Here is a 27949-nt window from a genome sequence, read left to right as displayed (position 1 = left end):
TATATGATGGCGGTCTGTAAATAATCGAGTCTGGACCACACAATCCAGTGATTGACATCATGAGCATCGATCCACGCAATTGGGATACGATAACATGCATCAACCAAGTCAGCGAGCCTGACCACCAGATCTCGTTAGTCTTGTACTTTTTTCCGAATTAACGCTGGTTTCATAGTGCTACCATGCTGCAGTTAAACATCAACACCCCATGTGAATCTGGAGAAGACCAGACTTTGTTTTATTCTCTTAATGCCAAGCGCCAGGCAGGGTAACAACAAGTATTATCATTTAACACCTTTTAGTACGATGTGGCTGGGGATCGAACTACCGATCTTCCGCTGTCCAGGCAGATAGTCTACACCATGGAGACTGTCTATGGAGATTGGAAAAAATACGTAATTTTCTTTTATATATTACATATGTGTGTAAGCTGTATTGTTGAATTAACAAATTATCGTCTTCATCTCTGCTTTAATGTCTTGTCAATCTCTAGTCCATAAGTGTTTCTGGAACTGTCACTGTGCCAGCCCCACACCAACTGTCAGAGTGATATGGCGCGACTGTTACAGCTGCGAGAAGGGCTGTATCCCCATCAGGTTAAGACCATTCTTGATGACGCGGTGGGCAGCTCTCATCAGGTGAAGCCGTGCGTACATCAGCGGCAGAAGATGGGGCCTGCCGTCCTGGGGACAAGATCAGCAGGGTTGTTAATGTTAATCAACATCAAGCATAGATTTGGACCAGTTATCTTGAAACAGACCATTTGAGTAATGAGTGATGTGTCGTGTTTGTTTGTTTGTTTAACGCTGCACTCAGCAATATTCCAGCTATATGACGGCGGTCTGTAAATAATTGAGTCTGGACCAGACAATCCAGTTATTTACATCATGAGCATCTATCCACGCAATTGGGATACGATAACATGCATCAACCAAGTCAGTGAGCCTGACCACCCAATCTCGTTAGTCGCCTTTTACGACAAGCATAGTCGCCATTTATGGCAAGCATAGGTTGCTGAAGACCGATTCTTCCCCGGATCTTCACGGGTCAATGAGTGAAGTGGCAGCTCATTTTCATTGAATCAAATCTTGTTCTCTGATACAATACTGCACTGTGTAAACATTTCACGTCCCCTCAAAAGGTCAAGACAACCCTGAGCAAACTTTGACCGCCTTGTCTGAATAAGGCTCATGAGCCCATCAGAAGATTCGACCTCGTTCCTTTAACACCTTGATTTGGAGATTTTGATCCCACCAAATGAAACTGCTACAGAGCAAATGTACCCTTGATACAGGATCGATGTATGCATGGGCAGATACAGCTTTTTTGAAAAGGGGGGGTGCACAATTAAGATCTATTTATTGTCTTTGGTGGTAATTTATACAGAAATATAGATTGTTGCCCCCTCTGTATCCGCCCATGGTATGGAATATCCACAACAACATAATAGCGTGACTTTTATTTTTTTCATTTGGAACTCCCCAGTTACATTTGTTTTTGAGATACATTAATCAGATATTCATCTCTGAATGCTTCACTCACTGAGCATTTAGAATTAGAAGCCTTGAGCTGATTGGCTGATTAAAAAGTTCACCTGACGTGACCACCAAATGTCGGTGTCCTGAGATATTCATGCAGAGAGATATCATATTGGATCTACAGATCTGACTTTAATGAGACTGGTGGCAGATAAATATGATTGACAACCAGCAAGATAACAGCAGTTAGTGCTTTCATTTCAGAAGTGAGTCATTCTTGTATAAGTGTTACCCTACAGCTATAGTGACAACTTGATTCCCATTTAGTTGTCAATTACCAGGAAACTTCTCATCTTCCCGAAGCAAGGGAGTAAACAGACTTTAAAAGTCCAATTTCCATCCTTGCCGAACTAGTAGCGCCACCAGTGGCTATTGCAAGTTATGTCCCTTCTATGCCCCTCCTTTTGACCTCTTAGATCCACATCTCATATCACTTGCATTTGCTTCAAACTTAATTGACGGCGGCAAGTAAAGACGATCTGATTGATAATCAATCTATATTGTAACTAGAAAGTGTTTTTACTCGTAAAAACATATGTCTCCCCCCACTCCCCTAACCCCCATTCATTCGTTTACTTCACGTTAAACCCCATCTCTTCATTCCCACCCTCCATTACTAGATAACAGCGACAAAAATAGAACTCCTAGAAATTTCAAACAACTAATGGGCACCACTTCAGTGCTGGGTTAATGTGTATACAAAGTTTCGCGAAAAAATATTAAACGGTTTCCGAGTTATGGTCCGGAAACCAAGCTTACCCCCATTCAGAGTCTATGTTCAAGTTATCTCCATGGAAATGAGAAGAAATAAAAATGTCAAAAATCTCTAAATAGCAAAAGGCACCACTTCAGTTCTGGGTTAATGTGTATACAAAGTTTCGCGAAAAAATATTAAACGGTTTCTGAGTTATGGTCAGGAAACCAAGCTTACCCCCATTCAGAGTCTATGTTCAACTTATCTCCATGGCAACGAGAAAAAATAAAAATGTCAAAAATCTCTAAATAGCAAAAGGCACCACTTCAGTGCTGGGTTAATGTGTATACAAAGTTTCGCGAAAAAATATTAAACAGTTTCTGAGTTATCGTCTGGAAACAAAGCTTACCCCCATTCAGAGCCTATGTTCAAGTTATCTCCATGGAAGCGAGAAAAAATAAAAATGTCAAAAATCTCTAAATAGCAAAAGGCACCACTTCAGTGCTGGGTTAATGTGTATACAAAGTTTCGCGAAAAAATATTAAACGGTTTCCGAGTTATGGTCCGGAAACCAAGCTTACCCCCATTCAGAGTCTATGTTTAACTTATCTCCATGAAAACGAGAAAAAATAAAAATGTCAAAAATCTCTAAATAGCAAAAGGCACCACTTCAGTGCTGGGTTAATGTGTATACAAAGTTTCGCGAAAAAATATTAAACGGTTTCTGAGTTATGGTCCGGAAACCAAGCTTACCCCCATTCAGAGTCTATGTTCAACTTATCTCCATGGCAACGAGAAAAAATAAAAATGTCAAAAATCTCTAAATAGCAAAAGGCACCACTTCAGTGCTGGGTTAATGTGTATACAAAGTTTCGCGAAAAAATATTAAACAGTTTCTGAGTTATCGTCTGGAAACAAAGCTTACCCCCATTCAGAGCCTATGTTCAAGTTATCTCCATGGAAGCGAGAAAAAATAAAAATGTCAAAAATCTCTAAATAGCAAAAGGCACCACTTCAGTGCTGGGTTAATGTGTATACAAAGTTTCGCGAAAAAATATTAAACGGTTTCCGAGTTATGGTCCGGAAACCAAGCTTACCCCCATTCAGAGTCTATGTTTAACTTATCTCCATGAAAACGAGAAAAAATAAAAATGTCAAAAATCTCTAAATAGCAAAAGGCACCACTTCAATGCTGGGTTAATGTGTATACAAAGTTTCGCGAAAAAATATTAAACGGTTTCTGAGTTATGGTCCGGAAACCAAGCTTACCCCCATTCAGAGTCTATGTTCAAGTTATCTCCATTGAAACGAGAAAAAATAAAAATGTCAAAAATCTCTAAATAGCAAAAGGCACCACTTCAGTGCTAGGTTAATGTGTATACAAAGTTTCGCAAAAAAATATTAAACGGTTTCTGAGTTATGGTCCGGAAACCAAGCTTACCCCCATTCAGAGTCTATGTTCAAGTTATCTCCATGGAAACGAGAAAAAATAAAAATGTCAAAAATCTCTAAATAGCAAAAGGCACCACTTCAGTGCTGGGTTAATGTGTATACAAAGTTTCGCGAAAAAATATTAAACGGTTTCCGAGTTATGGTCCGGAAACCAAGCTTACCCCAATTCAGAGTCTATGTTCAAGTTATCTCCATGGAAACAAGAAGAAATAAAAATGTCAAAAATCTCTAAATAGCAAAAGGCACCACTTCAGTGCTGGGTTAATGTGTATACAAAGTTTCGCGAAAAAATATTAAACGCTTTCCGAGTTATGGTCCGGAAACCAAGCTTACCCCCATTCAGAGTCTATGTTCAAGTTATCTCCATGGAAACGAGAAGAAATAAAAATGTCAAAAATCTCTAAATAGCAAAAGGCACCACTTCAGTTCTGGGTTAATGTGTATACAAAGTTTCGCGAAAAAATATTAAACGGTTTCTGAGTTATGGTCCGGAAACGGTGGGAACGCCGACGCCGACGCCGACGGGAACCGTGCCAAAAACAATAAGTCTCCCTCCATTCTGGGGGAGACATAATAAAACAGGTCTGGCTTTGCAAAACGCATCAAATCACATGAGCACCTTGATTAAAAACATGAAAAGATTTAGAGAAAATATCTGTTGACGCTAAGTTGATGGTACAGATGCTTTGAAAATTCTGCAATCAACCGTAATCTACTAATCTGCACAGTGGTTTAGATCCAGATGTCGATTTCATTTCGCAATTTTGATTGGACTATGCATATAGTCAAAAATATGCACCAGCCAAAATATAACTCCATAATATTCCAGCCTAGTTCAGCAAGGGTTGAAACTGGACTTTTTCTGGGGAAGGATTTAATGAACTTCTGATAGGGGTTCTGAGGGAGGATATAGGGAAGTTCCGATGGAGGTTCTGGGGAAGGATAAAGGGAAGTTCCGATGGAGGTTCTGGGGAAGTAGATAGGGAATTTCCAATGGAGGTTCTGGGGAAGTAGATAGGGAATTTCCAATGGAGGTTCTGGGGAAGGATAAAGGGAATTTCCAATGGAGGTTCTGGGGAAGTAGATAGGGAAGTTCCGATGGAGGTTCTGGGGAAGGATAAAGGGAAGTTCCGATGGAGGTTCTGGGGAAGTAGATAGGGAATTTCCAATGGAGGTTCTGGGGAAGTAGATAGGGAATTTCCAATGGAGGTTCTGGGGAAGGATAAAGGGAATTTCCAATGGAGGTTCTGGGGAAGTAGATAGGGAAGTTCCGATGGAGGTTCTGGGGATGTAGATAGGGAATTTCCAATGGAGGTTCTGGGGAAGGATAAAGGGAATTTCCAATGGAGGTTCTGGGGAAGTAGATAGGGAAGTTCCGATGGAGGTTCTGAGGAAGTAGATAGGGAAGTTCCGATGGAGGTTCTGGGGAAGGATATATGGAAGTTGCGATGCAGGTTCTGAGTAAGGTAATAATGTACTTCTGATTGGGGTTCTGAGGAAGGATACAGGGAAGTTTTGATGCAGGTTCTGAGTAAGGTTATAGGGAAGTTCCGATAGTAGTTCTGGGGAAGGATACAGGGAAGTTTTGATGCAGGTTCTGAGTAAGGTAATAGGGAAGTTCCGATGGAGGTTCTGGGGAAGGATATACGGAAGTTCCGATGCAGGTTCTGAGTAAGGTTATAGGGAAGTTCCGATAGTAGTTATGAGTAAGGTTATAGGGAAGTTCCGATGGAGATTCTGGGGAAGGATATACGGAAGTTGCGATGCAGGTTCTGAATAAGGTTATAGGGAAGTTCCAATTGAGGTTCTGGGGAAGTAGATAGGGAAGTTCTGATGGAGGTTCTGAGGAAGTAGATAGGGAAGTTCCGATGGAGGTTCTGGGGAAGGATATATGGAAGTTGCGATGCAGGTTCTGAGTAAGGTAATAATGTACTTCTGATTGGGGTTCTGAGGAAGGATACAGGGAAGTTTTGATGCAGGTTCTGAGTATGGTTATAGGGAAGTTCCGATAGTAGTTCTGGGGAAGGATACAGGGAAGTTTTGATGCAGGTTCTGAGTAAGGTTATAGGGAAGTTCCGATGGAGGTTCTGGGGAAGGATATACGGAAGTTGCGATGCAGGTTCTGAGTAAGGTTATAGGGAAGTTCCGATAGTAGTTCTGAGTAAGGTTATAGGGAAGTTCCGATGGAGATTCTGGGGAAGGATATACGGAAGTTGCGATGCAGGTTCTGAGTAAGGTTATAGGGAAGTTCCGATGGAGGTTCTGGGGAAGGATATACGGAAGTTCCGATGCAGGTTCTGAGTAAGGTTATAGGGAAGTTCCGATAGTAGTTCTGAGTAAGGTTATAGGGAAGTTCCGATGGAGATTCTGGGGAAGGATATACGGAAGTTGCGATGCAGGTTCTGAGTAAGGTTATAGGGAAGTTCCGATGGAGGTTCTGAGTAAGGTTATAGGGAAGTTCCGATGGAGATTCTGGGGAAGGATATACGGAAGTTGCGATGCAGGTTCTGAGTAAGGTTATAGGGAAGTTCCGATTGAGGTTCTGGGGAAGGATATACGGAAGTTCCGATGGAGGTTCTGAGTAAGGTTATAGGGAAGTTCCGATAGTAGTTCTGGGGAGGGATATATGGAAGTTGCGATGGAGGTTCTGAGTAACGTTATAGGGAAGTTCCGATAGAAGTTCTGGGGAAGGATATACGGAAGTTGCGATGCAGGTTCTAAGTAAGGTTATAGGGAAGTTCCGATAGTAGTTCTGAGTAAGGTTATAGGGAAGTTCCGATGGAGGTTCTGGGGAGGGATATATGGAAGTTGCGATGCAGGTTCTGAGTAAGGTTATAGGGAAGTTCCGATAGTAGTTCTGGGGAGGGATATATGGAAGTTGCGATGGAGGTTCTGGGGAAGGTAATAATGAACTTCTGATTGGGGTTCTGAGGAAGGATACAGGGAAGTTTTTGATGCAGGTTCTGGGGAAGGTTCTTCGGAAGGCTCTTGGTAAGTGTATAGGGCTTCTGGTGATGTCGACTCACCCCGAGGATGTGCACTCTGCTGTAGTAGGAGCTCAGGCACCGACTCAAGTTGATGAGGAAGTTACTGATCTGAAACAGTCACAGCTGAAACATGATTCTGTGAGTAAACATATCTCCAAGTTTCTTTCAGTCAGGTTTTGAACTCTACTGAGATCCTGTCAACTGAAGCCGAGTGACTTAATGAAATTTGGAGAGTACAACTTGACACCATTGTCTCAGAATTTATCTCCTCACAAACATAGTGCACACCACTTGTTCTTCAATGATGAAATGTAAAGACTCCAACCTGAGGACAGTTGTGGATAAATAATCTGAAATCGTAGTGAAAACGTAGCCTTAAAATATGCAAAATTTCAAAGAGTAATGATAAAAGGTGTATGAGTTTTCCAAACAAGCCCTACCTTTAAGGTAAATACGTCTTAAAGTTAAAAAATTATTAAAAGAACATCAAATATGTTAAAAACAAGAGGCACCAGCTTAGCACAACTCAAGCATAATATGAACCTTCACAATGAAATGGGGCGACAGGGTAGTATAGTGGTTAAAGAGTTCGCTTGTCACGCTGAAGGCATGGGTTCGATTCCCGACATAGGTACAATGTGTGAAGCCCATTCTGGTGTCCCCTGCCGTGATATTGCTGGACTATTGATAATAGCGGCGAAAAACCATACTCACTCACACTGAAATATTGCATGGTTATTCCGGGAAGTAAAACCTTCTTAAGGGCAGGCAGATGGATGGAGCCTATTTCCATATCCCTACCCAAGTCACTGGTTCTCCAGTTCTACCATACAGGTAGTTCTGTATGTAGTTAAGATTGCATCCTATATTGTCAGGCATAGGTTGTTGTACAGCTTGTACAGTCATTTAGTAAAAGGTTTCATTCTATATTGTCAGGCATAGGTTGTTGTACAGCTTGTACAGTCATTTAGTTAAAGGTTTCATTCTATATTGTCAGGCATAGGTTGATGTACAGCTTGTACAGTCATTTAGTAAAAGGTTTCATTCTATATTGTCAGGCATAGGTTGTTGTACAGCTTGTACAGTCATTTAGTAAAAGGTTTCATTCTATATTGTCAGGCATAGGTTGTTGTACAGCTTGTACAGTCATTTAGTAAAAGGTTTCATTCTATATTGTCAGGCATAGGTTGTTGTACAGCTTGTACAGTCATTTAGTAAAAGGTTTCATTCTATATTGTCAGGCATAGGTTGTTGTACAGCTTGTACAGTCATTTAGTAAAAGGTTTCATTCTATATTGTCAGGCATAGGTTGTTGTACAGCTTGTACAGTCATTTAGTAAAAGGTTTCATTTTAAATTGTCTTAGGTTGTTGTACAAAGAAGCCTTGTACAGTCAGGTACCTTGTGTGTGTGTATGCGAGCCTGTATGTCTCCAGCAGAGGGCGCCACTTTCTCCACGCACTGTTCCACGAGGTCAGGGTATGGGTAGATGTAGTTAAACATAAGCTCCCATTCCTCCTGGGGAACACAAGGTCATGTATAAAGCACTGTAAATTTGAACGAAAAAAACCTTGCTGGTAATAAAAGGGAAAACAGAAGAATTGATTTATGGATTCCGCGGACATTTAACATCAGGTCTTTGAAAGGCATTTAGAAGTGATAGACATAAGGAAGAGAATATATGAATGTCAACTTCTTTATTATGAGGAACACAATGTTTCGGAGTATATGCTTACTCCTTCATCAGGGGAAAAGGTCACTCACTTATTCTCCAAATATTCTCTTCCTGACATATAACATGTTAAATAAAAACATAACGCTAGAGAACATCTACTCTCGATTATCCGGCAATACAGATTCAAGTGGGACTAAAAGGCAAAATAGCCTTGGAAATTTAATAGAAGAGTCACTGAACACCAGGTGTTCGTAAAAATGATAAGCATTCAAGTGGGACTAAAAGGCAAAATGGCCTTGGAAATTTAACAGAAGGATCACTGAACACCAGGTGTTCGTAAAAATGGTAAGCATTCAAGTGGGACTAAAAGGCAAAATGGCCTTGGAAATTTAATAGAAGGGTCACTGAACACCAGGTGTTCGTAAAAATGGTAAGCATTCAAGTGGGACTAAAAGGCAAAATAGCCTTGGAAATTTAATAGAAGGATCACTGAACGCCAGGTGTTCGTAAAAATGGTAAGCATTCAAGTGGGACTAAAAGGCAAAATGGCCTTGGAAATTTAATAGAAGGGTCACTGAACACCAGGTGTTCGTAAAAATGGTAAGCATTCAAGTGGGACTAAAAGGCAAAATAGCCTTGGAAATTTAATAGAAGAGTCACTGAACACCAGGTGTTCGTAAAAATGGTAAGCATTCAAGTGGGACTAAAAGGCAAAATGGCCATGGAAATTTAATAGAAGGATCACTGAACACCAGGTGTTCGTAAAAATGGTAAGCATGTCCTGCCCTACTGGTAGTACCTGTCACTCACACAATTTGCATAAAAAGATAGTATTTGGGATCTGACGCGTAGTACTCCGGACATGCAATGGCAGCATGTTACCAAACCAGACAAGCAAGTGATGGACTAGACAGAAAATTGACACGATGGCACATTTACTGAAACTAAAACTACCGGTATATGTAAATTTTGAATTAGGTCTGCTGCATAGAGCATACAAGAATGAAAAATGGAAAAGCACAATTTTGTACTCCATCACATGGACACAGACATGTTCACAACAATACAAATGTGTATACAATAGGTCATGACAGGTTAAACTGCAAGACAATAGGTTAGAACAGGTTAACAACAGTTACCACACATTAACAGTATTTTACCACAGGTGTAGCGTACAAGACAAACTTGTGTTCAGCTCCCAAAACATGCACGCCAATGACAGCAATAATACTACGACAAATAAGTTAAAAAGTAATTCAAAAAGGAATCCCAAGCAGACAGAAGTATTCTTTGCTTAACTTTGTACAATTTCCCTAAGTGCAATGACAATTCATTCAGGACTTCTTTTAAAATGGTGTTGTCACCTATGTTAGGCACATAAGACGACACTGGAAACAATACTTGGGTAAAAATAATTACATGTACTTGGAAACCAAAATCTAAACGTTACCAGTTGAGCTGAGAGAACACAATATACAAGCAATGGAACCATTTTTTACATCTGAATACCCAAAAGAAGGAGCGGGTCCAATCTCATTAAAATCAGACCTTAGTTCTCGCTACCGCTACACAAAGATCTGAGGACATCCCATTAGGGATCACGTCAAAACGACCTTACATCCAACCAATCAGAGCGTCGCTTACCAGATCATGAAAGTGACAGTCGGAATGTGATTTCTAATCATGCAACCTCGAAAACTTTAACATGGGGTATTCCGAATGATAGTTACGGGCTTAACGACTGAATCCATACAATCTAGACTATCAAATAGCCATTCCAGAATGTTCTTTTGTTCAGGTTTCAAATTTTTAATCGAGAATTTGTCAAAATATGTTTCGAAGCGTAGTCATCAATTTGAAATTAGTGGCGTAAAGCACGAGAAAGCTGCCTTCTGATTGGCTAATGTCGACTTCTCGTCAGTCATTCCATTGGTCGGTCAAAGTTCACACAAGGTCGGTCTGACGTGACCCATAATGGGGTGAAAAGCTGTTTAGGTTATAATACAAAGGTTCACAATGAACTGTTCATAGTAAGCTGAATACGTAACCCCAAATCACTCTCTGGAATGGCCTCTGGTGACAAAGTGTCCTCAGCAACTGGACTCCATTCACTAATTGCGCACATGTGTAAGTAGGATATCTGAGATGTGGAATTTCGCCCAAGAATATTGTTTGAATTAACTCACCACATTGGGAGGGCGACACCCAAGCAGTGTTTGAAACAAGTGCCTGCCCGTAGGCCCGTGGCAGGTAGATCTTTTGTCGGACCCGTAGTTTCAAATTTGTATGGGTCCTTAGGGTCGTCAGGGCCTGAAAAGTTTAGTCAGGGCAGCTTCTATAGTATGTGGGTCCTGTTGGCAAGCCTGGCAATTGTTTTTTCTTTCAAACACTGCATCAAAAATAACGTTTGAATCAACTCACCTCTTGTCTAAGATGCTCAAACTTGACGTCTGCAACAGGTGGGAGTGGTGGGTAGATTCCTGGGGAAATAGGGTTTTCATCATAAGCTAAGCAAACAACAGGTGACTTTGTAACAGATTACAAGTAATATTTCAATGGTCCTGAAGCTCTTAATTTCTTGGTTCATTCACTGAGATATATATGACATTATCAAGCGGCATAAAAGCTGCTTCTTGTAAAAATGTCAAGAGACAGAAAAATAAGAAGAGAGTGAGTGAGTGCGATGGATTTTACGCCGCTTTGTACAGTATTACAGTTGTATGACAGTGCGTCTACTTGATGTGGGAGGAAAGCCTGAAGTCATGCAGGTCTAAAACCTTTACCACTTTGGTGAAACCCACAAGTACGAGTGTGGTGCTGACAAATTAGAAACATTATCAGGATGAACCATTATTTATGATGACTAAAACCCATGATCATAGGTTTCTGGCACGTCTAAGGGATGCAACTATTAGACGACTGTCCACTCGTTTAGTGCTCTCTAGATATTAAGTAAAGAACAAGGAGCATCAATGATATAACCTATATCAGTCATTAGTCTAACAGTGGAACTCAACATATCTTTCATGTCAGTTTATTTCATGGTTTAAATGTATGTGTTGGTAAATGTGAAGTGAGGTGAGGTGAAATGGGGTTTAACATCGCATACAAGATTATTGCACTTATATAGCGACATGCATGTACGTACGTGTGTTTGTGTGACTGCTTGTACTAGTCCGGACTGATGCCGATTTATAGTGCTAGCTCACTGAGATACTATGCTGCAGTTTAACATGAATATCCCACTCAGACACAGTATACTGACTCCGAGCCGACCAGTCCTTGTTTTAGCCCCTTAATGCCAAGCGCCAGACAGGGTAACAACAAGTACCATCTTTTAACGTCTTTTGGTATGACGCAGCCAGGTATCAAACCCCGGACCTTCCGCTCTCCGGGCAGACGCTCTACCACTAGATCACGGAGGCGGTCTGGTAAATGTGATGAATATAATGATTGTATCTCATGACATAATATAACAGCTCACCAACATTTGCACTTCCCTTGATGAACTTGCACTCGCTATTTAAAGGCCTTTTTTCTTTTATTAGTTGCTTTCAAAAAAAATTTACCTAAAAATTATTGTAAGTGTTCGGAAATATTATTAAAACAATTTTCAACTTCCAGATGAACTCTTCTACTAATAATTGAAAAACAAACTCCAAGGTCACACTATCGCGGAAGTAGGAATGTGAAACCATACAAAAAGATAAAGGATGTTTTCGTTTTTTTGCTAGAATAACTATTTTTATATATATTATACATATTATTTTGTACAATGGGTCAAATGGCCTTATACAAATAAATCTGTCTGTCTGTCTGTCTATATTATTCATCATTTCTTGCGAACAACAGTCTTTTGTGTTTTTTTAATTGCACCTAATTGCAAAATCTAATTGGAAGTTGGCCTAAAAATAACTGTAAACATTCAAAAACAAATTTCTAACTTTAGATGGTTTACGAGACAGACCAACAACAAAAAATTTGTCGGTGAGTCACGTAAATTATCTTAAAAAACAGGAGACCTAAATTATATTTTGAGAATGTTACAAGAGAAATAAGGTTTGTTTAAGACTGAATCTGTTTTAATATATCTGAACCTTTCTCAACAGCCTCCTCAAAATGAGTAAAGAGGGTAGACAATCTGGCACAGTTGTACATGACAAATGCCCCCGCTCGGTTCTCCGCACCCATACGGTCCTCATCAGACACGTCCAACTTCACCTGTTCAAATAATACAAAAATAGCAACATGAGACTCTATCAAATAATGTAACAGAAAATGGTCAAATCTGAGTGAGTGAGTGAGTGAGTATGGTTTTATGCCGTTTTTAGCAATATTCCAGCAATATCACGGCGGGGGACACCAGAAATGGGCTTCCCATATTGTACCCATGTCGGGAATCAAACCTGGGTCTGTGGTGTGACGAGCAAACACTTTAACCACTAGGCTACCCGACTGCCCCTTTTCAAATCTGAGAGTATACAAATAGCAAAATATATAATACATGTACCTACACAAGGACAAACTCCGTGTAAAGCATAGGGCTCAGTAGGTCATGCTGCTTGGCATCCTGGCTAAAACTGGGTTCGTGTCTCTGGCTGTTTGATGTGGCTGATTTTTACTTATAAAGAAATAAACAATGAGTGGGAGTTTTTATCGTACAATAAAACACTGCAGGGAGAATAAGCCATGACGGGTGCAGCCCCGAGTGGTTTATTCTCCCTGCAGTGTTTTATTGTACGATAAACCACGACCATGAATCATTTATTTCATATATGAGATATCAACATTACGTACAGCCTCTTTAAGGATGTTAGTAAAAAGTACACGCTCCAAAAAATATTTACCCATATTTAAATAATGATAACTCTCCAATCACGGCAATGTGAGACAAGTCCATTTTATGAACAGGGGGGTTAAATTTGGTCTTTCACACATATTCTCACAATTTTCACATCAATTAACAGTTCCCTGTTCCTTTCATTGGTACCTTTTCTCCCACTACTGATGGTAATATCTCTCCACTTTTGGAAGCGATTGCATTTATCTACGTTGCCTAACTACATCCATGAGGAACAAATCACTGGACACTTCCCTCTAAAAAATAACGTCGCCCACAGTACGATGCCATCTACTTGTGAACGCATGTTTGAATCTCCAGAAATGATGTCATGATAGAACAATGGTTTATCGTGAATTAAACCAATCTTCGTTCTTCATTGATATTTGTGATTTATTGCGTAGCTATCTTATATTATATCATAAAGATGAAGCGGGGACGGCATATGGATTTTAACTTCCTTAATCTTTCAATCAATGAAATTCAATGTAATGTTTTAGAACAGGTGCTGGTACCTGTATGAAACAATCACATGCTTGATAAAGTACCAGCACTTGTACCAAAAGCCCCGTGAAGATCCGGGGTAGAATAGGTCTTCAGCAACCCATGCTTGCTGTAAAAGGCGACTATGTTTGTCGTAAGAGGCAACTAATGGGATCGGGTGTCAGGCTCACATACTTAGTAGATACATGTTATGGTATCCAAATTACGTGGATCGATGCTCATGATGTCAATCACTGGATTGTCTGGTCCAGACTCAATTATTTACAGACCGCCGTCTTATATTTGGAATAATGCCGAGGGGGCGTTAGACAACAAACAAACAAACTAAAAACAAATAAACTGAAACATTGCATTGAAAGAAAGTTGAAATCCTTGAGCCATCCCTGTCCTCACTGATACTAAAGCTTCTGAATGCCACATAAGGATTCTATACATGTGGGGCGTTGCTCATGCTATCAGCCACTGGTTGGCCTGGTTCAGACTTGATACTTCCAGGCTACCATGATATAGCTGGAAGACTGCTGACTGCATCTTTATCATCCATGATAATAAGAAGACCTCATTGTGATATTGATACATGTACCTTTGCTCAGTAATCCATGTTTATAACGAACTGACAGAGATAACAAACTGCTTTTTGGGTCCTGGTCATTTGCTGTATATGTGCTGTATAATGATTATAATGAACTATTGTTATAACGAACTAGAGTTAGTGGTCCCTTTGAGTTCGTCACAACTGTAGTTTACTGTATTACAAACAGGGCTAGCAATCCTGGGTGGTGAACAAACAAACATCACCAGGTACTTACACTGTTTCTACTGGATGTAGTCAACATCTCGAAAGCAATGCTGGCTGAGGACATCCCTGACAGAGTTGTCTCCCATCCCTGTCCTGCCCAAAGAAACATGGTACTGTCATACGTTCAAAGAAGATTATGGCAGATATCTCACTGTGCACAGAACTCAAGGACATATCATGGACACATCAAGGACATTTCATGGACATATGAAAGACATCATCAACATTAGTGGCATATGAAGGACACATCAAGGATATTTCATGGACATATGAAGGACACCATCAACATTAGTGGCATATGAAGGACACATCAAGGATATTTCATGGACATATGAAGGACATGATTGGCATATGAAGAACATATGAAGGAAACATCAAGGACATTTCATGGACATATGAAAGACATCATCAACATTAGTGGCATATGAAGGACACATTAAGGATATTTCATGGACATATGAAGGACATGATTGGCATATGAAGAACATATGAAGGACACATCAAGGACATTTCATGGACATATGAAAGACATCATCAACATTAGTGGCATATGAAGGACACATTAAGGATATTTCATGGACATATGAAGGACATGATTGGCATATGAAGAACATATGAAGGACACATCAAGGACATTTCATGGACATATGAAGGACATCATCAACATTAGTGGCATATGAAGGACATGACTGGCATATGAAGAACATATGAAGGACACATCAAGGATGTTTCATGGACATATGAAGGACATCATCAAGGATGTTTCATGGACATATGAAGGACACATCAAGGATGTTTCATGGACAAATGAAGGACATCAAGGATGTTTCATGGACATATGAAGGACATCATCAAGGATGTTTCATGGACAAATGAAGGACACATCAAGGATGTTTCATGGACATATGAAGGACATCATCAAGGATGTTTCATGGACAAATGAAGGACACATCAAGGATGTTTCATGGACATATGAAGGACATCATCAAGGATGTTTCATGGACATATGAAGGACACATCAAGGATGTTTCATGGACAAATGAAGGACACATCAAGGATGTTTCATGGACATATGAAGGACATCATCAAGGATGTTTCATGGACAAATGAAGGACACATCAAGGATGTTTCATGGACATATGAAGGACATCATCAAGGATGTTTCATGGACATATGAAGGACATCAAGGGAATATGAAGCACACATCATGAACTAAACGACAATGATTTGGGGTTGATCTCACAGGAGTACTTTGTTTCAGGTTGAGATACTTCAGACATGAGACAGGCCATGAGATATAATTGTAATAGTGTAATATGAGTTCAGGATATATTTGCTTTCACATTGTGACATGAAAATCCAGAGCAAAAGCAGCAACAAGGGTTCACAAATAACCCCACATCTCACTGAAAGCAGCAGTAACTCTTATTCTTGAACATGTGCAACAAATGGAAGTGCTAAATCAAATATTTATATTTGAAGATAATGTTCTGCATTTAATATTGTAAATCAATCACAATGTTCGAACATTTGAATGGCATTGACATGAATTTCAATGAAAACAAATGAGTTGATGGCAATTACCATGGTGACAAGCCTTACCTTGAACTTCATCCCCATATTTCATGATGGACGCCTCTCTCATCTGGTCCAGCCTCAATCTACAAATGTACCAAGTTCCTGCTTAAAACCTGTTCTCAAACATACCTCAGAGAAACAGGAGAAGATGTGAGTCATATGTGAGAGAGGTGCTAAGACAAATTGGCAGCCCTTGTAGGTTTGAAGTCCATCACACATGTCACAATTCCTTTTGTACAACACCCCATGATGAATACATGTGACACAAATTACAATATCTCACATCCCGACTGGAATGGTGGATTGTAAAAAATAGTCCTTCTTTAAAACAAGGTAAGATCCTTCCAAATGATTTTGTTGTTGTTTTCATTACCCCTCAATGAGGGATGGTTATTTGAGGTTTAAAGTGTATCACAATATTTTGCAATGCACAAGGCCATATTGCGATACGTATCACGATATATTGTATCATTCTAAATTTTTAATTCAGAAGCAATCTGATACATTTAGGTATGAATTGAAGTTCATAAATGGAACAAAACAAGATGCTGGTACAACATAATGTTTACTCATTCAATAAATACACAGCCATCTTGGGGCCCTGGATGCTGCTCCTGGGCATCAAAGGCATTTAGCAAGTATATAACATTAAACACATGATAAAAAAACCAATTTGAAATCACCCAATATATCGAGCATGAAAGAATGACATTGTGATACCAGAGCTCCAGATAAGCTTTTGGTGTTGTGGGTACTTTACCCATGCATTTACAATCATTTGGTATCAGTAATTCTATCTGGGTATTCAAATTTCTGTTACCCACTAGTTTTTACACATGTGGGTATTTAAGTTAAATATTTAAAAACACTATTCATCTAGTCCCTGCAAACTGGTGTCGTGTGGGTTCGAGAGCTTTATAGGACTCAAAAATACTGTGATACTTCCACAAGAAAGTGTGATGGCAAATGATCATGATGTAACTGTCATCATGGAGTTTGGCAAGGTTGACGGAATGTCTGTATATAATTTCAAAATAAGTTGCTAATTTGCTAATCGAATACGCAGGGTTACTTCACAATATTTTGATGATACGCACAAGTTTTATTTTTGTAGCGTATCTGTAATGTTCGTTGCGTATTTTATATGCTTGGATTTTATTTCACTGCGTATTTCTGCATTTCTGATGCGTATTTTACGCAGATGCGCAGCTTATCTGGAGCTCTGTGATACGTACCATGGAAAGAATGAACCTCAATTTACAGATATACCGGTAATACCTGACAACCTTACACTAAACTGAGGAAACAGACAAACCAACATGACATAACATGCACAAAGTACCGGGTATATGACCCCCAAGAGGCATCCAGCATCCACTTCTAAACCAACAACAAGACTGCCCAGCTCAACAAGGCTTTAACATGTGTAATGGTAAAAAAAGTCACTTCCTTAAACAAGATCTTTTATTCCAAACTACCAGTCTCCACATTATACTCACTGAATAAACTCCTGAGCTGTTTTGCTGCATGGTTGGCCTGACCTTCCTGTAACCGACCCCAGGACAAAATGGGTCTGTCCCACCAACCCCTCCACCCCTGCAATCCTCAACAATAGGTCAGTCTGTTGCTGGGTGAAGGCTCGACTCTCGGAGACCACGTGTATCACATGTGCTGTAGACTCCATCTGCAGCAGACAGCATCAGTCAGCATCATTCATGTTACGAGTACATCGGCACCCCTTGGGAGTCTTGGAATTTTTGTGTGTTTGTTTTGTTTTAATGCTGCACAAAGCAACATTCCTGTGACCTGATAGCGGCCTGTAAATAATCACGTCTAGACCAAGCAATCCAGTGATTGGTATCATAAGAAATGAGCCGAGATGAGTTTAATGCTGCTATGAACGGTATTCCTGTTATATCCCCGCATGTTGGTTGGATGTTGGAGGTTAGTCTGGAGTGATGCATGTCTCAGACGTTTACCATCTTGGTGAAAAACATGAGCACGGGTATGGTGCCGACAAAGCCTAGAAACATATTCGGGGCATACAGGGATTCGAATCTATGATCATACGTTTTTGGTAATGCCCAAGGGATGCAACTCTGCAAAACAAAATGTGACTGGGCCAGCTTGGACAAGCTTCTGGATACTTCATGACTCTATCTAAATACCGTATTCGACGTAATAAGTGCCCCGCTCTAATAAGCGCCCACAGCGATATTTGCTAATATATTGGCAAGTGAACAATCCCGATTAGCACCCCTTCCGATTGATTAATGTACACAAGACTTATTTATTCGTGTATAATATGCACTCGTGTGTTATATGCACCCTTAATTACGGGCAATTAAATTCTGGAAAAATATATCTGTCGTGTATAATACACACAGATCATTTCAGGCTGTTAGCATAAACCACGAAGTTTACAATCTTTCAACTGTTTTTATTTCACCAAAATTTTATTCTAATAAGAGCCCCCTATTTCTAATTTTGAGAGCGCCCTGGGCGCTTATTACGTCGAATACGGTAATAAACATTACAGACTGGAATCAAATTTTCTATGTGTTATCTAAATAATACATCTTGTACTTTTAAAACATGCTTCTCTCCTTTAGCAGAGTGCTCGATGCTTTAAACATGGAATGACATAAAATTGTCATCATTTTTTACCGTTTGTGATAAACATTCTTTTAACCTTGAGATGTGCAGGACGTTGTCAGTCGGACCATCTTCATGACAAACTGAAGGAGAAGAAGAGGGAAAAACTGATCATGCATTCACTGGCTGGGAACAGTTCATCACAGCTATAGTCATATGTTCGACATAAAACAGCCATACAACATTTGTAATAACAGTATGAATTAATGATAGAGAAATACTTCAATTACCTTAAGGTTGGTTGGTTGGTTGGTTTGTTGTTTAATGCCGCACTCAGCAATATTCCAGCTATATGACGGCGGTCTGTAAATAATCGAGTATGGACCAGACAATCCAGTGATTGATATCATGAGCATCGATCCACGCAATTGGGATCGATGACGTGCATTAAGCAAGTCAGCGAGCCTGACCACTCGATCCCGTTAGTCGCCTTTTACGGCAAGCATGGGTTGCTGAAGACCTATTCTACCCCAGAATCTTCACAGTTCCAATAACCTTACGGAAAAGAAATGAACATTCAGCCACCATATTGAGAATAATATCGGAGGATGCTGACTGCTGACTGCTGAGACAGATATGGGCTGGCTCGGCCAAACTGACTGTATTGCAGGTGATGAGGTTTAACAACAGATGGTGAACAGCCTGTACCACAGACTTGGGAGTTTACCATGATAACAAATCACAACATGTATTTTGGCATAATTTTCAAAACAAGTGTGATTTAGTCTTAGTTTACTTCATGGAGTGACGTAAGTTGATGTTTCTGAACCAGGAGAAAGTTTATAAGTTTTTGTTTGTTTGTTTGTGGTTTAACGCTGCACTCAGCCATATTCCAGCTATATGACGACGGTCTGTAAATAATCGAGTCTGCACCAGACAATCCAGTGATTAACATCATGAGCATTGATTGATTGGAATACGAAGACATGCATCAACCAATTCAGCAAGCCTGACCACCCGATCCAGTTAGTTGCCTCTTGGGGCATGCATAGTCACCTTTTATGGCGAGCATGGGTTTCTGAAGACCTATTCTAACCCAGATCTTCACGGGTCAGACTCAGGCTTCGGACTAGTGACTAAAGTCACAGAACTGGATGAAGAAGGAATAGACAGAGAGCATGTGGAGTGATGGATGGCACAAGTGAGTGAGCAGGTTGGATGATCATGTGATTGCGTCATGATGATTGGCTAATGCTGTAACATGAGTATACATGAGTAACAGTCAGCTTTTACCGGTACTAAATGGAAACACTGGGAAAGAAACTGCAATCTCATTAACAGACACAGTGCTTGGAACCACTATACTTTGTTTAGTTTGTTGTTTAACGCTACACTCAGCAATATTCAAGATATAAGACAGAGGTCTGTAAATAATCGAGTCTGGACCAGACAATCCAGTGATTGATATCATGAGCAGCGATCCATGCAATTGGGACACGATGACATGCATCAACCAAGTCAGCGAGCCTGACCACCCGATCCCGTTAGTCGCTGCTTACGACAAGCATAGTCACCTTTTACGGCAAGCATGGGATCTTCACAGGTCTGGAACCACTATACAAAGATCTGGGGACATCCCATTACAGGTCACGTCAGAACGACCTTTCATCTGATCAATCAGGAAGTTGGGCGATTTTCCGGTCGTCTGCAACCTCAAACCAATCTGATCAAACAAAAAGTTAAATTCATCTGGGAAATTTGGTCAGTTGTGAACCTTTTCAAAATTCACTATGTTGGTATTCCAAAAGACATTAACAAAACTATAATATTACTCCATTTGGGGTTAGAGGACAATTTTCAAGATTCTTGGGGGGGGGGGGGGGGTGATCATAGAAAACATTTTTCCTTGTGAATAAGAAATTAATAATCTTATTTGCCACCCCCCCCTGTCAAAAAAAGTTAACTACGGCCTTGGTAATGTTACCGAGAGTGTAACTCTGTCAGTAAAGGGAGACAACTCACTATTGCAACCACAGTGTCACAAAATACCTACAACATGTACAAAGGACAGGCAATATATCATGGTATTGCATAAGAACGAAAGAACATTAAAAGAATACTGCTAATATATATGAGTGAGTATGGTTTTAGGCCGCTTTTAGCAATATTCCAGCAATATCACGATGGGAGACCCCAGAAATGGGCTTCACACATTGTACCCCTGTTGAGAATCGAACCCGGGTCTTTGACGTGACAAGCGAATGCTTTAACCACTAGGCTACCCAACCGTCCCTGAGCTAAGATCAGCTGTTACTGTAAATATGGTAAACACGGTGAAATGTAACCATGGTACTTGACTCACCATCCACGAGAGACAAATTCTTATCAAACCCTGTCTTTCCAGCATCTATATGGTTTTCCTCCATGAAATGTCTCAAGTTAATAAACACAGCGTGTTGTCTGTCACCAGCTTCATCAACATCTTCAATATCATCTTTCTGTTTATTCAAAGAACCCAGCTGCTCCCTGTACCGAGAGTCTCTCAATCTGGCCATGACGTCATGGCAACGATTCTCATCTTCTGTTGCTGATACACAGGAATCAAGTCCAAGAGAAGCTGAAATGTCACCTAGTTTGGCTGACCTCGCAACTGGAACCTGCTCTATGTGATACCTGTGAACACATAGGTTGTGGACAGAATCATGCCAAACAATACTGATTATTCAAACAGGGTATCTATGTAGTGGCAAATATGTAAATTTATACTGGTTTTTGACTGGTATAATATAGTTCGTCTGATATTTCACAAGCACCATTCAATCTCATTAATATCCAAACTTTCCCTCTGATACAATACCTCTGTGAACATCTAAGGGCATTTCCATAGGAGGTAAACTTTCTGAGTAGCCAATAATCTGTACGAGTGAGCGAAGCATTAAGACCAGTATATCTGCTGTCTGAATCTTGAAACCTTTCCCGATAATGCAGGCCAAAACATTATATATCTGTGGACATTTTATACAAACCTTAATTTCTGAGCTCCATTACATCTACACCAAAAAGGCATATTTGAGTCCTGCGTTGGTTTACGTTTGTTAAAATCAATATTTCCGAATTGTATTAGAATGCTGACACAAGATTGGCTCAAGAACCCACATATTATACATTTAGGCTGGGTGGTCTGAGGTCGATCAGGGCACACTGTGCTCACGGACGCGATCACATGTGGACGTGTCCTCAGATCTTAATACAGAGAGATATCGTATTAGTGTAAAACATATGATTATATTGAGCTTCCAGGACCATTGTAAATGTAATACACTGTAATCAGTCATGCCACTGCCATTTACACAACCTCAAATAATAAATTTTCATTGTGTAATTCCTGTATTCAGATTAGCTGAAATGATCATGTTTTCTTGCATTCATTTCCCATTGAATCCAAAAAATTAAGCCATGCCGCTGAAGGGGACTACATTCATCACTACCGAAATGTCGGAGAATCCCAATTATAGTCGAGGGAATTCCTTTTATGCTCACCTGTATCATCACGAAGTCATCAGGCCTGATTTTAATGCGATGCGGATTCATACAGTTTGCAAATCAGTTGTGCAATTGGGTGCAGGCTAAAATGGCACCTTAGCAAAATGTCACCGAGTTTTCAGCGAAAAGGGCTACTTATTGTCGGGCGAAAACGGCACCTCTATTTTTAGTAACAATAAGAATGATTTATGTACCGGTAGTAGGATGCTTTATTTACATGCTTTATAATGTTATGTTGTAGTATATGTGTTTTCCTTGGGTGGGGACATGATCTATTATCTGTAGAAACATTCTTGTGATGTCGGCTGCAGACAGAAAGGGGAGATATATATGAAATATCATTAAAATTACTATTTTTTTCCTACTTACTAAAATAAATATCAAATACATTGTACATAGTATACCTGTAGTCTAATTTCTTAACATTTCTGCCAGACTCAGTTTCAGCTTGACAATGACTTAATGTGAGTAGAGGTAATCAAAGCATGTCATGTTTTCACAATAACTTTAGTTGCGCCTTCCAATCAATTGGAATAGAGGCTAATTTCTAATGTAAACTTGTTTTAAGGCGATTAACATTTCACAATTATTTGTGTTTGCAAGTTTGTGAGTTTTATTTCATGTATTTCGGTACCAAGGTAAAAAAAGAGTAAGGTGCTGTTTTCGCCAGGCAATAGGAGCAGTATTTGCTTTAGGCGAGGTGACGTTTTTGCCAATCAGTGACGTTTTTGCTCGTTGACGTTTTTCTGAGGTGACATTTTAGTTATACCCTGTGCAGTTCATACCTCAATGAACAGGAAAAAAAACCACACTGTCAATCCTTCATCCTTAAGTGGACTATTCTACATCAGTGTTGTTCATAAATTGTTTATATTGAATTTCGCACTTTGCCCAGGCCACTCTTTGGTGTTTTAACCATCTTGCATTTTGAACTTTTACCTTGTGTTTTCTATGACAGACCTTTGTAACAACCTTATGCATACAACATGATTATCATAATTAAAGGCTTAAAAGTTCAGATAATATATACCGAATGAAATACATATATTATCAAAGAGCTCCAGATAAGCTTTTGGTGTTTTGGGTATTTTACGCATGCATTTTAAAATCATTTGGTATCAGTAATTCTATCTGGGTATTCAAATTTCTGTTACCCACTAGTTTTTACACATGTGAATATTGGAGTTAAATATTTGAAAACACTATTCATCTAGTCCCTGCAAACTGGTGTCGTGTGGGTTCGAGAGCTTTATAGGACTCCAAAATATCACGATACTTCCACAAGAAAGTGTGAGGGCAAATGATCATGATGTAACTGTCATCGTGGAGTTTGGCAAGGCAAATAAGTTGCTGATTTGCTAATCGAATACGCAGGGTTACTTCACAATATTTTGATGATACGCACAAGTTTTATTTTTGTAGCGTATCTGTAATGTTCGTTGCGTATTTGATACACTTGGATTTTATTTTACTGCGTATTTCTGCATTTCTGATGCATATTTTACGCAGATACGCAGTTTATCTGGAGCTCTGTTATCATCGTAATTGTCACACATCTGACATAATTCTCTTAAGCTTCTTACCCATTTGCAGATAGTAAGTGTTTCACATGCTGGAGCACTATGAGATATCGGATATGAGCTGGTGTGGCTATGAAGTCATCATCATTGATACAAAGAAAGTCTGCTGGGTTCAGCACCACAGGATGTGAAGATCTATGCTGACAGTTGCCATAGTTGTCTCCCCTTTGTTCAACCAGCCTGATGATATTTGAAAAACTCTTTGGTCTATCAACATGTAACCTTGCATGATTGTATTTGTCCGCGTCAACACACGTAACAGGTAGATCCACAGTGCTGAGTCGGGGTAGCTGAGACTGAAGATACTCCAGCAGAATGGAGGGAGTCTGGAAGAAAAGGCATAACAGGTAGATCCACAGTGCTGAGTCGGGGTAGCTGAGACTGAAGATACTCCAGCAGAATGGAGGGAGTCTGGAAGAAAAGGCATAACAGGTAGATCCACAGTGCTGAGTCGGGGTAGCTGAGACTGAAGATACTCCAGCAGAATGGAGGGAGTCTGGAAGAAAAGGCATAACAGGTAGATCCACAGTGCTGAGTCGGGGTACCAGAGACTGAAGATACTCCAGCAGAATGGAGGGAGTCTGGAAGAAAAGGCATTACAGGTAGATCCACAGTGCTGAGTCGGGGTACCAGAGACTGAAGATACTCCAGCAGAATGGAGGGAGTCTGGAAGAAAAGGCATAACAGGTAGATCCACAGTGCTGAGTCGGGGTAGCTGAGACTGAAGATACTCCAGCAGAATGGAGGGAGTCTGGAAGAAAAGGCATAACAGGTAGATCCACAGTGCTGAGTCGGGGTACCAGAGACTGAAGATACTCCAGCAGAATGGAGGGAGTCTGGAAGAAAAGGCATAACAGGTAGATCCACAGTGCTGAGTCGGGGTACCAGAGACTGAAGATACTCCAGCAGAATGGAGGGAGTCTGGAAAAAAGGGCATAACAGGTAGATCCACAGTGCTGAGTCGGGGTACCAGAGACTGAAGATACTCCAGCAGAATGGAGGGAGTCTGGAAGAAAAGGCATAACAGGTAGATCCACAGTGCTGAGTTGGGGTACCAGAGACTGAAGATACTCCAGCAGAATGGAGGGAGTCTGGAAGAAAAGGCAAAGCATACAGAAGCGAGAACATGGTGATAGTGCAGCTTGTGAGTGAGTGAGTGAGTGAGTGGTGGAGTGAGTTTGGTTTTACGACGCTTTTAGCAATATTCCAGCAATATCAAAATGGGGGACACCAGAAATGGGCTTCACACGTTGTACCCATGCCATGAATCGAACCCTGCATGGTCTACGGCGTGATGAGCGAATGCTATTGCTAGTTAGCTACCCGACTTTACCCTAGTGCAGCTTGTGATGGATACTGTAAGGACTTTTGAATTGCAATTTATTGTAATAATGATTCATGTATTGTGACATTCTCTACAATATATTGCATCCGTTCTTCATCTGTCATTTGTTATGTTGGATGATGCTATGGTAATAACACATACATAATAGACACATTATACAGTAAGCTGATACTAGTGATAGTGAACAGTATATGGTTTTTCGATCGCTGGAATCAGATGCTAAACATGCTAAAGTCTGAATTTCATAATTTCAATGTGACTTAAGTTTACGCATTGTGACACATATTTGCCGGCATTTCAATCGTGGTATACCAGTTATATTGTGCACATCTTAGTGTAGTGGTTATGTAATATTAGAGTTCCGTGATGGGATTCTATCCACTGACCCTCTGACCTGAGGTCGGGTCGCCTTGTTCAAGGGGGTGAACCTGCATGCAAGGGTAAGGATCTCATCTGTGGGATGATTCCATTCCCTATTACAACTAGATGCTACTTTAGGCTACAAGATGTGCAATGTATAGATTTCCACATCACCTAGAGTGACACTGACTTATGGAAACTGAGCCTAATCATGTGTCATGCGCATGTGCATATATTGTTTCAGTGATTTTCTGCAATAATGGCTCAGGAAAATGTTAATCAAATTCACTTTGCAGCCACGTTTATCAATCAATTTAGATGTTAAAATATAGTCTTTCAGACAAAATTAATGTCAGGTCATATTCTAGGACACTGAATGATTGTTATTTAAATGTCCAAAAGACAAAATTAGCAAAGGCATGGATTTTTTCCCTCTGGGCCACAGGAACTCGTTATCGGTCAGTTAATATAATATGTCTGCTTTCTTGGCTCTATAATGCGTCAGTAAACACACCTCTTCGATAGCTTTGGATGTGCTTCCTTTAGGGATCACAAATTCTCCTTCTTTCAGATCTCGTGACCTTTTGCAAATGCTAATCTTTTTCCATTCTAGAGCCTTGCTAGCGGAAAACTGACAACAACTTTCTTTCAAAACGTGAATAATTCTCAACGCCGACGGGTCATGTTGGACAAACTGCGCCATGCTTGTTTACACCGGAAACATGTCAAAGGGAAGTAATTCCCATTTCTTACCTTCCCTGTAACCCGCATAACAAACATTATTTTTATGGCACTGCTTCAAAAAGTTTCACATAGTATACACTCCACATCCAATGGCTTTACTTTGAACATGTTGAGTTTAGTTTTACCCCGCAAAAACATTCCATAAACCTCATTTTAAATATATATTGTTAACACTATGTTTGACATCACCCGACCCGTGAAGATCCGGGGAAGAATTGGTCTTCAGCAACCCATGCTTACCGTAACAGGCGACTAACGGGATCGCGTGGTCAGGTTCGCTGATTTGGTTGATGCATGTCATCGATCCCACTTGCGTGGATCGATGCTCATGATATCAATCACTGGATTGTCTGGTCCAGACTTGATTATTTACAGACCGCCGTCATATAGCTGGAATACTGCTAAGTGCGGCGTTAAACAACAAACAAACAAATTTGACATCATCCTATAAAATTGTTAAACTATCCACTATTTTTGACACAAGGACAGTTGGTTGTCAGTTATTCATGCCTACATTACCCTGAAGCTATATTCATTTGAGAACACACACAGAACCATCGACGTACTGTCCCTTTAAGGCAATATTTTGACTGATTTCAAATTTTGTCTTTAAACATGTCGCCAGTAGGTCTTCAACTCACGTCCTGTTATAGCCGACAGCGGCTACCGCGACCACTAAATCCTTTCAAATATTTGTGTAATCCTTGAAACTATTATGTATATTGTTGTGTTACACTGTACTGCCTACCTATAACGATGTTCACACTGAAGTAACTGATAATCTTTGGATTGGAAAAAAATCAGAAAAAAGGGAAGAAGCATGTTTTATGTCCTTGTTGACTAAAGAGCATTGTGTTCTATGCAAGCGACAGAGCCTGCTGTTTTTTAGAGGTGGTGTGTGTGTGTGTGTGTGTGTGTGTGTGTGTGTGTGTGTGTGTGTGCGTGTGTGCGTGCGTGCGTGCGTGCGTGCGTGCGGGGTTCACGATCCCCATGTGCACACAGTATAAATACAGACCTCAAAGAGTTCTGGTTTAATTTTAAAATATTTTGGTAATTTTGTCAAAGTTTAAATGTAGTGATGTGTTTTCAGTTTGAGAACGTATTCGTAACTGTTTTCTCATCGATTGAAATCACTTAAACGAAGAGGATAATATATGCATCCCTGTTTCAACTAGAAAAGTAGTACCAGCCTCTTTCCCGAGAAGCGCATGTCCTCATATCATTTATATGATTCTTAAAATAGAAGTAAGCGCTATTCAAGACAAATCAAAGTGGCATTTCAAGACGCAATGTTATGGGCTCTCTGAAGACATTTTTATTTTTAATGTCACTTGCAAAAAGATCTTTCGCCGATTTATATGCAAAATAATAATCGAAAAGGTTTACATATTTTAACGACAGTTTAACTGTAGTCATATGAAAAAATCAGGTCGTATATATTCAACGAATGGATTTGCCCTTTGAACGATCCCTTAAATAATTTTTGGTTAATTAATAGATCTTGTTTTAACCATCTTAGGAGAGGCGAATTTCGTTCTTTTTTTAGATCGCATGGTGGAAAAAATCCTGTTTTGTGTCATGTGAGTTGAGTGCAGTACCTAATATGTCTGTTGCAATGTTAAACAAACAAAAACAAACTGACATTTTCCAACAGAGAAATGGGCGGTCGGGTATCCTAGTGGTTAAAGTGTTCGCTCGTCACACCGAAGACCCGGG

General features: G+C 40.0%; 1 protein-coding gene across 1 annotated transcript; it reads right to left on the bottom strand.

The window, feature by feature from the left end:
* Positions 1-211: 211 nt before the first annotated feature.
* Positions 212-26203, bottom strand: LOC124121860 (DALR anticodon-binding domain-containing protein 3-like). Its single transcript, XM_048396969.1, has 12 exons — positions 26004-26203; positions 23788-24110; positions 21024-21334; positions 18734-18804; positions 17566-17750; positions 16091-16149; positions 14499-14581; positions 12443-12566; positions 10767-10825; positions 8072-8188; positions 6711-6779; positions 212-683 (listed from the first exon to the last, which is right to left on the bottom strand). The coding sequence occupies exons 1-12, from the start codon at positions 26190-26192 to the stop codon at positions 564-566; spliced, it is 1710 nt and encodes a 569-aa protein (XP_048252926.1). The 5' UTR covers positions 26193-26203; the 3' UTR covers positions 212-563.
* Between the last annotated feature and the right edge of the window lie 1746 nt (positions 26204-27949).

The sequence above is a fragment of the Haliotis rufescens genome, unplaced genomic scaffold, assembly GCF_023055435.1.
Source record: "Haliotis rufescens isolate VD_foot unplaced genomic scaffold, xgHalRufe1.0.p SCAF_16, whole genome shotgun sequence".
In the NCBI taxonomy this organism is placed as follows: Eukaryota; Metazoa; Mollusca; class Gastropoda; order Lepetellida; family Haliotidae; genus Haliotis; species Haliotis rufescens.
Note: the sequence above shows the minus strand (reverse complement) of the source record. Positions and strands in the feature narration are given on the sequence as shown.

Bases quoted from the DNA above. Each gene is read 5' to 3' on its own strand.
- LOC124121860 (XM_048396969.1), bottom strand. From the start codon at position 26,192: ATGGCGCAGTTTGTCCAACATGACCCGTCGGCGTTGAGAATTATTCAC. The intron at 10,826-12,442 runs GTTCAGATATAT...CTATTTCCCCAG, and splicing joins TGAGGAGGCTGTTGAGAAAG to GAATCTACCCACCACTCCCA. The intron at 684-6,710 runs GTGAGTCGACAT...TCTTGTCCCCAG, and splicing joins GCAGAGTGCACATCCTCGGG to GACGGCAGGCCCCATCTTCT.